The sequence below is a fragment of the Patella vulgata genome, chromosome 8, assembly GCF_932274485.2.
Source record: "Patella vulgata chromosome 8, xgPatVulg1.2, whole genome shotgun sequence".
Lineage (NCBI taxonomy): Eukaryota > Metazoa > Mollusca > Gastropoda > Patellidae > Patella > Patella vulgata.
This window is the reverse complement of record NC_065886.2, coordinates 54,512,851-54,526,093: the sequence shown is the minus strand read 5'-3', so window position 1 is coordinate 54,526,093 and position 13,243 is coordinate 54,512,851. Positions and strand designations below refer to the sequence as shown.

Sequence of the window (13,243 nt, the reverse complement as noted above, 5' to 3'; positions counted from 1 at the left end):
GTGACAAGTACTAAAGTACTAGTACTAGTTTAAGTAGTACCCGGTAGCTTTTAGTTTATTCCAACAGTGCCACAGACTGACATGGCTTGAAATTTATTACATGTCCATTTTATCGGGTTATTTTTGTTTTATTGACCATTAACTTTCTCGTAATTTTGAGCATTTACTTTTACAAACCTTGGTAAATAAAATTTTGAAGTTTTGTAGTTTCTTACAAGAAATGCTCTACAGAAAGAACACAAGTTTTTCATTTTGATTTGATCTCACGTTAGAGGGTGGATAACTCTCAATACCCAATATGGTAAATTAGAGTTTTCTCCCTTGAACATCTCCGCAGCCGTGTTGTGTCATGGCGGCTAAAATTGTCAATTTCATCCAGATCTTTGATAATTGAGGTGATTATAGTTTGATTACTGTATAAATAAGATTATTGAAATCTAAAATATTACTCCAAAATCGTGGTTGATATAAATATTGGGTATGAGTGAGATAGGTTTTTCTGCGATTCCTTTGAAACCAGTTATATTTGTAATCAGTTGATGAGTTGTATTTTTGTAAGTAATAACTAATATCAAGTGATGAGTCGATGAGATATCATCTAGATTGGATAACTAAACTGTTCTGCTCCGAGTGGGCTAATGAAGACGGGCATACACCATACAATGTATGATGAGTGAAAATTTGCCCAGGCAGTGGCGCTATGGCCAACTTTTATATCGAATTCCAACTGCCAAGGGATCTTTTATGTGCACCCCAATGTGTACACAGGACCTCAGTTTTCCGTCCCATCCGACGAACGACTAGAAAGTTGTCCTTGCCAGTCCCACCGTCCTGCATCACTGACAAGGGGGAACCACACCGGAAAATCTAGATGAACTTTCTCGACCAATGCAGGGATCGAACACCCGACCCCCAGGCCGAGCCTGGATCCCCAAAAACAAAACCAATTACATCTGCTGCCTGCTGGATCTATAACTGTAGACGTAAGTAGAAGATAGGGTAGTTCCCGCTGAATAATAGTCTTAGGTAGAATGTTCATATTTATTATTAATTAATAGATTGTTGTTTTTTTAGGAAATTGTGGAGTTAAATTATCAAGTCAAGTGACAAATGCAACATGGCTTCAGAATTAGCTTATGAAGCATCCGATGAAGCATCTGAAAATGAACTTCTGGATAAAAGTTTATCAGTATGGAGGGGTTGGAATCCAAGTGTAATTGACAAGGATGATTTCTCACCAGTTAGAATAGATATACACACAGCTTCTAGTATCGGACAATATGAATCAGTTAGATCATTAATAAACAAGTAAGTTTAGAATTACTAGAATATTTTTTATTTAATTCATCATATTGTCGGCCTACAGGTAGGACAATGACAAAAAAATATTTATTTGTTAGATTAAACATTCATTATACAAGAGCTAAATCTGTCTATTGCAGGTCTTTCTTTGGGTCTGAAATGTTATATAAACTTTTAATTAGACATTTATTAACAAAACGAGACCATAATCAACTCGCGATGGCATCGGATACTCGAGATTTTAACTAGATTAGAACGTTTTGCCATTTAAAAAGTTAATTTTAAAATGGGAAAGTGAGGTCAAGTCTCAAATATACCATTGCCCTGGTTACCACTATGCACACATCTTGTCAAAACTACAACCAGTGATAACTTGGCTCAGAATGAAGTAATTTGAATGAAATTTTCAATATTTTCATTTTACATTATCTATTTTTAAGCAATTATAGCAACAATGGTCAGCTCTTTATCTAAATCTTACATAATGTATCTTTAAATGATTTATAAAATAAGTAAATGTATTCTTTGTGGATTAAAACTGCCGTTGTTTTTAGAATTACATATATATGAACATATTAGCTTATGAACGTTCAGGGAATTTGTAGATTTACATTGAATCTCAAAATGATTGATCTAAAGCTATATAATTTTTTGTTTGAAGGGGTGAAGTTGATATTGATAAAAGAAATAGAGGAGGATGGACACCATTGATGTATGCGTGTTATATCGGTCATGAAGCTATTGCTAAATTATTGATAGATGCCGAATGTGATATTAATATGAAGAATAATAAAGGACAAACTCCGTTAATGCTTGCAGCAAGTTGTGGTAACGAGGCAGTTGGTCATCTTCTAGTCAAGGTAAACTAAATTATATATTTCTGTACAGCTGTTTTATGATTCGACCAAAGTAATTCCTAATAAAACTTTGACTTTACAATGATTAGTCTCTATCATCCAGAAAAATATTCTACGAATATTAGTCTGGATGCGTTGTCAACATTTGAGAAAAATTGACTAGATAATCTGGTATATTACATTGTCATAAACAATGTCTAAGGGAGGTAACTCCTCTTAAAACAAGATGTTTACGCCCATGAAATTAATTTAAGAATGTCATTTCAAGAAATCCATTTGATTTCATGCGAGTTCAATATCTAACACTTTTGATTTTTTATTGTAAAATTTCTTTATTTATTGGCCATATCTATGCTTTGAAAATTTTAAAATCCTAATTCGTCGTCACGATTCATGTTTGTTTATATTAATGCAAGAATTATGGGATTTTTTGTGGGAAGGGGCGAAACTCATGGCTAAAGAGACTTGATAATCAACCACATTAAAAACCAAACTCCCGGTTACGCATGGGCAATGGACTTTACGTCAAATATTGACAACGGTCCCAGACCCTCCGTATGTTGAAGACTAGGAGGTTCTGGGTGACCGAGACTATACAATGATCAGATCTAATACCCTATATAGCAGTGGGAAGATATTAGATAGACTATGATGTTTTCTAGCAGAATCAATGATTGTCATGAATAATTAATGGGTTCAACTCATAGTTTACATAGATGAAACGCTTACGGTCATGGGTGCAATGTTTTATACTGTTGGGAGCCACAGTGGCTAAGTGAGTAAGGCTCTGGCTCGCTAGCCTGGAGGTCGGCTGTTCGATCCCTGCATTGGCCGAGAAAGTTCATCTGGATTTTCCAGCGTAGTTTCCCCCTTGTCAGTGGTGCAGGACAGAGGGTCTGAAAAGGACAGCTGTTTATTTGTTTGGATGGTCCCATGTACACATTGGCATGCACGTAAAAGATCACCTGGTAGTTGAAATTTGATATAAGAATAGTCTGTAGCGCCACTGTCCAGGCACAATTTCGCTCATAGCATGGCGTATGCCCGTCTTCATTAGCCCAGTCGGAGCAGAACAGTAGGACGTTAAACCACATTTCATTTCATTTATACTATTTAGCCAAATGACTGTCATGTTTTATATGGATGAATACATCTCATCTTAATGACTAAACTGGTCTTCAAATATCCTTTTTAGCACAGAGAGACAGTAAAATAACAATTATTTGTCGTTGTATATTTAATATATTTATATTTTGTTTTCAGCATGAAGCGGAATTAGAATCTTTAGATAAAAAAGGATGGACAGCTTTATTTCATGCCACAAACTCAGGACATCAAAACTTTGTCAGATTTTTACTTACATCAGGGGCTAATATGGATGCTGTGTAAGTTTTTTCTTTGAAATGTTTTAAGGGAAGTTATGTACATTTTTATATTATTGTGCCTGTCCAACCTCGTGGGTTTTCTCCGGGTCCTACAGTTTCCTCCCACTGCTAAAGACCCCTACACACGCAAGCGAATTATTGAAATAGAATTGAACCATATGTTAGTCCCGAAATGACCTATTTTGTGTTGCATGGACGTTAAGGTTAAGTAATAATCCAGTACTATAAGAAGTTTGAGGAAAGATAATATTATGTTTTACAGAGTACCATGTAGTGGTGTAACACCTTTAATGGAGGCAGCAGCTGAAGGCCATGAAATTATTGTTCAACTCTTTCTACAATTTGTAAGTTATCAGAATTTGGTAGTTCTCCTAGCTATTAAACCATGTTTCTTATATTAAGTGTGTTTAAAACTAACTCATTGGACAGTGTACTATATGCAGGATTTGGACGAAATGCTCTGAACGTTTACCACTAATTGGTTTCAAAATCCAGACAAACATATCCCAGTAAATCAGTATTATCTATTGTAGTGATGGTATATATGGAGAGAGATATATTTGTATTTATGTATACAGGGCTAGTATTTATAATGTTGTATTATATTTCAGGGTGTCAATGTAAATGCTAAGACATATAATGGTGATATGGCTAGATCTGTAGCTTTAATTAATGGTTATATGAAGATCGTTAGTCTTATAGATAATCATTTGATGCCACTGAGTATTAGGTCAGGACCAGGTATGTATACAACTAGATTCTTTTATCAATATTACTGTATGAGTTACTGCCCCTGATATACTATATGAGTTACTGCCCCTGATATACTATATGAGTTACTGCCCCTGATATACTATATGAGTTACTGCCCCTGATATACTATATGAGTTACTGCCCCTGATATACTATATGAGTTACTGCCCCTGATATACTATTTGAGTTACTGCCCCTGGTATACTATATGAGTTACTGCCCCTGATATACTATATGAGTTACTGCCCCTGGTATACTTTTGTTGATAAACCGTACCAGCTACTCATAGTCATTCTCATTCTAAAACAAATCAATTATTCACTGATTAGACTTAAATAAGACCCCTATTGATTCTGAGTGTTTTCACAAAAGTTCTTCCATGATTATTGCTACATTATTGTTGATAAAAGGATATTGGACCTACACTATAGATCATGTTTTTACAGTATAGGCTTGTAAACAAGGGTAAGGTCATGAGATTTTAAACTGTTTTTTGTCATTATGATAAAGTCATGATAAACTTAGTATTCCTGTAGTTCATACAAAATATGACACCTTATTATTAACCAGTCATTAACTAGTCATTAACTAGCCATTATACTTTATTAATAACTAGTCATTAACCAGTAATTAACTTGTCATTAACTAGTCATTATACTTTATTAATAACTAGTCATTATACTTTATTAATAACTAGTCATTATACTTTATTAATAACTAGTCATTATACTTTATTAATAACTAGTCATTATACTTTATTAATAACTAGTCATTATACTTTATTAATAACTAGTCATTAACTAGTCATTATACTTTATTAATAACTAGTCATTATACTTTATTAATAACTAGTCATTATACTTTATTAATAACTAGTCATTATACTTTATTAATAACTAGTCATTATACTTTATTAATAACTAGTCATTATACTTTATTAATAACTAGTCATTAACTAGTCATTATACTTTATTAATAACTAGTCATTAACCGGTCATTAACCAGTCATTATACTTTATCTCTTTTTATAGCTGACTGTAGTTCATCTGATGAAGCTGTTAGACGACCTCGACCTCAGAATATGCGAGGTGTCAAAATGAAAATAAAATGTAAGTATACTAGCTAGGATCTGATATCTTTGTCACTGGACTCATCTATCAGATATATATTCTTTTTATTCTCTTGGCATTTATAGTTTATTTTAGATCATGCCCTGTTTTCTGAAATTTGTATTTCTTTGTTGTATTCTTGATGGTGATTTATTTAGAGTGTCTGAATTGTAACACCATGTGCTTTCTCTAAGCATATCAAATTTAGTCAAATAAATGGACCCTAATGATATTAGCAAATAATGGTACATAGAACAGACGTTGTCAATTACACGTAAAGACAACTTAGGGAATGTTTGCTCAAACTGAAGAATGAAGATTGAACGAACACAATGAACAAATAAGCTAATAAAAGGAGAAATTGATATCTGTAAATCATGTAGTTAATAATGAATTATAATTATTCCAGCTGGACCTAGTATTCGTGATGGTCCTGATGCTATAGCTAGATTAATCGATAGATCGAAACCATCTAATACCTCACATCAATTAACAGGTAAATCATTACATTAATTAACAGGTAAATCATTACATCAATTTACAGGTAAATCATTAACTTCTTATTCTTCTACATAATGTGACACATGTTGGACTGCCAATGGACGTGGACCTAGTTCTAAGGATGGGGGGAATAATGAAAAAGGTACACACTCAAATGTGAGGAAGAGAAGCTGGGAAATACTGGTACCTCAGTCTGGTAAAATTGCTTCCAGTATTACCCAAGTAATCGTAGACAAAGGTAACAGTGTAAAGCCTAGCTCACCATCTGCCATACTACGTGCAGTCTACGGGGGAAATTTTAGTAAACCTGTGCGTGAGACTTACACGTCATTTGCATGTGTTCGGCAATGTAGAAGGTCGCAGACTGGCTGTAGAGACTTTTGGTCCAGCATATACTAAATTTTCACCTGGTTTCTTGCAGCAGGTCTGCGAATTATCAGACACTGCGACCTGCGTGTGTCAAAACGCGTACGGTGGGTTGTTAGCTAGACTTTAGTCTCTGATTGACTACCATTCAATAATCTTTATATCGTGCCCTATTAATGGAAACTAAAATGACTTTACAAATTATTTTTGAAATTCCAGCATGTTATTACAGGAGTATGAATATATATTTGTAATTAATGGGTTATTTATTTTTATAACAGTCGAGGCCTGTGTACCAAAAGGTTATGTAACTTTTCCCCAGAATACTGGTGAACAGAATGACGAGACCCAGTTATCATATAGAGATGTTACCTCACCTATTAATCCTGAAGATTATACTCTAGATAGTTCTGGTGGAAAGGGTTTGTTTTACTTTACTTATTTCACATCCAAAACTAACAAGAGGATTCAACTCCTTTAAGCAATAAAGCTGTGAAATTTTCAGTCCATTAAATAGGATCCATCACCCCTTGCTTGCAACTTCATAGGTTAATGGAGGGGAGATTGTCTAATGGTTTAATGCTTGCGTGTGAAATCATAAGTTCTGTCATTGAGTCATGTAGTGTGGTTTTGATTTCCCTGCTTGAACATGACAAGGAGTATTGTTGTCTTTTCAACCTCGTGTGTTTTCTCCGGGTTCTCCAGTTTTCTCTCACTGCTAAAGGCCTCTACTCTCCCTCTCATAAGTTTACTTTGTTTTATTAAATTTTAATGTGAAATAAATTATGTACTAGTATAACGTATATGAACTGGCAGTCAAACAAACCAGATCTGTTACTACACTGCTGCAGGTTTGGTGTCAAGCTTATGATCTTTTCTAATATACAATCTTTTAGTGGCATTTAGCTTGATAACAATAAGATGATACTTATCGAAACATTGTGCTTGTGTATAATAATTCAGTGATTATTATCCCATATAACTGTGTCAGTTCTGTTCTCTAATGTAGCACAGATACGTTTGAGCAAAATGACCCAAGTGTATGTGCTGTGTCCCAAAACTGTGATAGAGAAATTTTAAGTTACCAATTAAAATTAAGAAGCTCTGAACAAAAAAGTTACAAATACTTTACTTTTGTTTCACCTAATAGACATTTAAAATTTAACTGTAAGAAAAAATAGGTATATTCATACTTGTTTTTATTATTGACAGAATCATATGAAAATGAAGAGGATAGCAATGCTTTCTCTAAAACTGGTGCCATTACCATCAAGAGCAGCTCAAGTTCAAGTGGTGGATTAGTAGCAGCTCTTGGCCTGAGTCGAGATAATAGTCTAGAGAGTGATGACTTCCCTCCTCCATGTCAACATACCAACAATCTCCATAGAAACATTAGTCAAGGCATCCAACAGAATCACTATGGCAATAGTATGTATGGTGGTGTGCCCATAGCAACTCTAACTCCATCAAGTAGTGGTGAAGATGAAATCGATCAAAAGCATGTGACAAATGACAACCAAACTATATTGACTCCATTTAATCCTCATCAACGACTTGAAACTATAATGGGAAATCATTCAAAATTAAAACAATTCTCATCTGCTCCTAGCTCGGAATCAAAATATGACAGCGTTCAAGACAACTTAAACGCAGTAAGGGAAAATTTAAAAGTTCACTGTGATAATATTGAAGAAATAAAAACATGTCCAGTTTCGGCCGATTTACAGCTTGAAACCAATTACAGAAGTTTAGTTTCTGCGTTCGACAATCATCTTAACTCGGAAAATATTTGGAAATCACAAATGGGTCACATACGTACAGATATGGCGTATTCACCAGACACAAGAGATTCAGGTATTTCTACAAATGACACAGAAGATTACAGTGTGGCTGCAAACCCACTAACCACGGGAATTTCTGCTTCATTAGTGGTAGATAATTACAGCTTACCTCATGATACCACGGTTAATAAACATCCTAGTGTTTTATCAAATACTATAGCAGACAACATCCTCGGCGTTGATTCTGCTGCTACCGAGACAGTTCAAAATATACATACTGTGGTTGCTAGTAGCAATATGAGTGATGTTATACCGGGAGATCCCATAATTCCACCCCTAGCAACAGGTATGTTTCCAGGGCAACCAATTATCCCACCTAGTTACCCACAAGATTTAGCATCATTATTAGAGAAACATGGATTGTGTAAATATTTACCAATATTTGAAGAACAAGATGTTGATTTAACCGTGTTTTTATCTCTCACAGATAATGATCTAAAGGAGGTTGGCATTAAGTAAGTTTCTTATTCATTATAGGTTTTATTTCTGTACAGCGCAGTGGATGCTTACGGCTGGCCCCCGGATCCATTCACTTGATTTGATATTTGTTTATTTTTTGCAATGTCCATATTCTGTCTTGTACGCAGGTTTATCTTGTAGATTTTTGTGTAGTGCGGTCATCCTGCACTATTAAATTAGTCATTTAAATGATCCTCTATATATAAGTAATTGAATACATGTTGATTTGATGTTCTGTAGTTTCAGACCTCGATCAGTGTAATGATATAGTCATGTATATATCGAGGCCATATTATTACATCTGTCGTATAATTATAGCTTGTGTGTTTAGCCAGTCACAATGGGTGTGTTAGGTAGAGGTTGTTATATGTCTGTAGTCATAGAGACAATTTATCAGCTGGGGTTAATAATTTCCAAGCACCTAAATGATCATTCAATTTGATGAAAGTTATAGAGGACTTTGTCACAGGGTTTATATTTGACACAGGAATATTGTGGCTTTAACACAAATAGTTATAGATTTATACGTGTAAATTAGAACTTCTTGATACTTATTTAAATTTGATTTTAGGTTATTTGGACCAAGGAAGAAAATGACGAATGCTATTGCACGTTGGCATAGTAATGCACCGTTATCAGCTACTGGTCTAGAGAGAGCGTATGCTGACAGATTAGAAGGTGAAATGCAGGAGATGGCCATACAGTTAAATCAGGTAACACCATCTTGTTGGCATGTTAGATTTAAAGCAGACAAGATTCGGAATCGGGTGGCAAGGAATTAATTCCTGCCATAGTTCTGTTATTCCTGATAACAGATGTGGTGTGCGTAGAATCATATTGTAATTAAACTTGGTCAACTGTTGATGGTTCCATTAGAGATTTTAGTGGGGCATAAGGTGTGTGGCAAAAATGTCAAATGCATGTAATTTAGATTTTAAGGTATGTCATTGATTCAAGTATTGTGGTTTTGATCTCATGCTTGTATTAGTCTGTCGTTTAACATTTTGGGGTTTTCTTCAGGTTCCCCTCACTTCTGAAGATGCCTGCACTCAAATTAATTAATGAAATAAAGATATGTCATATGTTTGTCTGAAATAATCTAGTGTTGTGTTGAGAGTTAAGAAATTTCTTCCAGAATGTCCAGCTAGAGTACAAATTCTTGGTTTGTTTATAAGTTTAGTATATAATAATATTAGCGTGTTTATCTGTTGTAGACGTATAATAATATTAGCGTGTTTATCTGTTGTAGACGTATAATAATGTAGAGAAATTAAAAGCCCAGATACAACAAGAGAAACAGTTACGATCTGTTACAGAAGGTTGTTTATTAGAACAACAAGAGGCGTGGCAGAATATTCATCATATTGTTATAGATACTAAAAAACGTTGTGATGGTATGAAAGATAAAGTAAAAAAAGTCAGGTTAGTACACCTTAGTATATGTAGTTCTATAACAAGTGAAAAAATATAGTTTGAAAGTGGTAACCTGATGGTGGGGGCAATTGGGACTGGGCAAAAAATACTTGGATGCCTACTCCCCATTCTCACTATCCCCAGTGAATGTAAACACTGATATGTAAACTGTTTATTGATTGGTTCGTAGAATCAAGCTACGATCGTGGGCAGATAATTTGAATTTGTGAAAACCTTGTGAATAAACCCAGAGGTTAGTGGAGTAGAACGGAACAATACCACTGGGAATACCGAGAATGATCGCTCCGTGGATGTAGAGAGAATGATGGGAACAACGATAATAAAGATATATATACACACAATATGGAACAAAGAAAGACATTAATATATAATCAGATATAATCATTTAGAAACCATGGTATATCTTTATTATACTATGGTTGCCATTCTTTTCTCGATAAGGTTTCGAATCCCCGGTTGTACGTGGCAAGGTTTTGAAATAAAATTAAACCATATGTTAGTCCCGAAATGACCTAGGATGTGTCGAGTGGACGTTAAACTCCATTCCTCTCCCTCTTTCTCAATAAAGACGGGAGAACACTCATCGAAACGTCGCCAGAAATAAATCCTTCAAGTAACTTGTATATAATTGTGTCATGTGTTATTCTCATCCAGTTACTAAATGCTGCTCAAACAATTTAGTTTGAATTCAATTGTTGTCCAAGCAAAGTTAACATAACATAACATAACATCCAAATTTATATAGCGCAATAAATACTCGTATTAGGAGTTCCAAATGCGCTCGCAAAGTTCTACATTTTGGTTTCATGAGTTTCCCCTCATAATACACTGTATGGTGTACGCATGTCTTCATTATCCCAGTTGGTACTGAACAGTAGGATGTTAAACCACACTTCTTTTCAAACATTCTTATTTTTCAGAGTTTGTTTGAATGATTTGAAGGAGAGTATGGTGAAGAACCATTGCAGTGGAAAACCAGAACATTCTACAGTAGAAACACATAGTTCAAAAATACCATCGATAAACAATACAAAAGAAAGCAAGTCAGGGACATCATGTTCGGTAGATTTTACTTTTAGTAAACTTGACAAGTATATTAAAGAACTTTCACAAAACATTGCCATGGTTACCATGAATTGTGATCATATATCCGATAAATGTGTTAAGTCACGAGAGGTGGATCAAAGTTTTTCTTAACGTAGCAGTTGCCGTTTTTATTCTGTGATGGAAATGTTATAAAGAAATGCTGACTTGTTCTAAATATGTAGCATGCCCACTTCTTAATTTGCTGATTTCAGTACACAGAAGTATTTATGAATTCTTGTAGTAATGTGCTACAGAATTAACATTTTGGTCAATTTGAACATTTCCTGAAAACAATTTAATTTGGGTAGATTTATTCAAAGTACAAATTATTTATGCATAGTAGTATTATTTCAGCCATATATTTACCAGTTAAAACATTGAAAGCTAACAATACAATATATACAGTTAAATTCATACTAGAGTGTAAAAAGCACTTACAAATGAATGTATTATTTATTATTTGAGTTAATATTAAGAATTGAAGAGCCCCAGGGAAGAACGATCTAAGTCATTTTTTCAACGAAACCCAGTTAATGGCACCATCTGGTAGCAAATTGTATAAGCTTTCTGTGGAGGAACTAATTTTAGGTAAAAACGATCGGAGTCACATCGATCCAATGCCCTTCTAAAATGGCTCCACGGACAAATACAAGTCCATCGTACCCTTTATTTGACCGCAATTTGCCTGAAAAGTGGAAGTCAGTTGTTGTACTGGTAATTATGATTCGTATTAAACATCATTTTGAAGTTGTAATTAAACCCACTCATTGTTTTGTTCGCATCAAGCATTCTAGTCCAAAAGTCTGTTTTGCCTTTTATGCGAAAAGATAAAAATGTGACTTAGATCGTTCTTCCCCAGGACTCTTCAATTGTCATATTCTTGGACATATCCATATATAAATTTTCCGGTCAATGTTAATAACGTCGTAAATACCATTAAATTTATAGTTTTAATGTGTAAAAGCACATAAACATTGATTATAAACTGAGAATATCTTAAAAATTGTCATATTTTTGCAAATGAAATGTCATGTCCAGTCAAAGCGTTTATAGTTAAAACATGATAAATGCTGTGTAGTGAAATTTATAGTTTTAATGTTTAAATCCACTTAATAAATTGAGATTATGTTAAAAATTTCATATTCTTAGAATTAAAGTGTCTTTATTATAAACCTGAGATAAAGAAGAAACGTGAAAAACCTTGAAATGTGAACCTTAAATTAATAAACACCAGATGTCTAAAAGAACTTTGTAATATCTTGTTGTTTAATAGAATTATTGTATTTTTACTTATTTTTATGTTGCATAATTTTTAATAGCTTGTATATAGAAATAACCACCCTATGATCATCATTAAACTGAAAATAATAGATATGTTTCACATGCTATATGCAAAACAGTTTTAAAATATATATATAATACAACTATCACTGTTATTTGTTGGATTCTTGAAACGTTTCTGTGATAAATAGACAATATTTTTCAAGCTTAGCTTATATTCGCACAATTTTAAAACTATTTGTTTTAAGCTTATATTCGCACAATTTTAAAAGTATTTGTTACAATATTTATAAATCTAGAATAATAATTATACCATGTTACAATATAAATCTAGAATAATAATTATACCATGTTACAATATTTATAATCTAGAATAATAAATATACCATGGTACAATATTTATAATCTAGAATAATAATCATACCATGTTACAATATTTATAATCTAGAATAATAAATACACCATGTTACAATATTTATAATCTAGAATAATAAATATACCATGGTACAATATTTATAATCTAGAATAATAAATATACCATGGTACAATATTTATAATCTAGAATAATAATCATACCATGTTACAATAATTATAGATCTAGAATAATAAATATACCATGGTACAATATTTATTATCTAGAATAATAAATATACCATGTTACAATATAAATCTAGAATAATGTAATGTAGTATTGTTATAATTGTTTTGTGTAGTTCTCTGTTATTAATGAATTGTTTCATAATGTTTTATAGTTAGTATTTAATTATAATTTTAATTATATTTTATAATTTTAATGTTCACGCTATTTCAATTTATGTATGTGCCAAATGTTTAAAACCAAATATATTCCTTTATTCTCTTTAAATGCA

The 13,243-nt window shown here is 33.2% G+C and overlaps 1 protein-coding gene across 1 annotated transcript; it reads left to right on the top strand.

Annotated features, from left to right (window-relative positions):
• Positions 1-337: 337 nt before the first annotated feature.
• Positions 338-12,628, top strand: LOC126830286 (ankyrin repeat and SAM domain-containing protein 3). The gene is made up of 13 exons (XM_050560646.2): positions 338-395; positions 1,075-1,308; positions 1,964-2,162; positions 3,423-3,544; positions 3,807-3,888; positions 4,156-4,285; positions 5,329-5,406; positions 5,816-5,902; positions 6,555-6,695; positions 7,486-8,569; positions 9,145-9,286; positions 9,823-9,995; positions 10,928-12,628. Exons 2-13 carry the CDS (start codon positions 1,118-1,120, stop codon positions 11,202-11,204), a joined length of 2,706 nt encoding a protein of 901 aa, XP_050416603.2. The 5' UTR covers positions 338-395; positions 1,075-1,117; the 3' UTR covers positions 11,205-12,628.
• Positions 12,629-13,243: the final 615 nt, after the last annotated feature.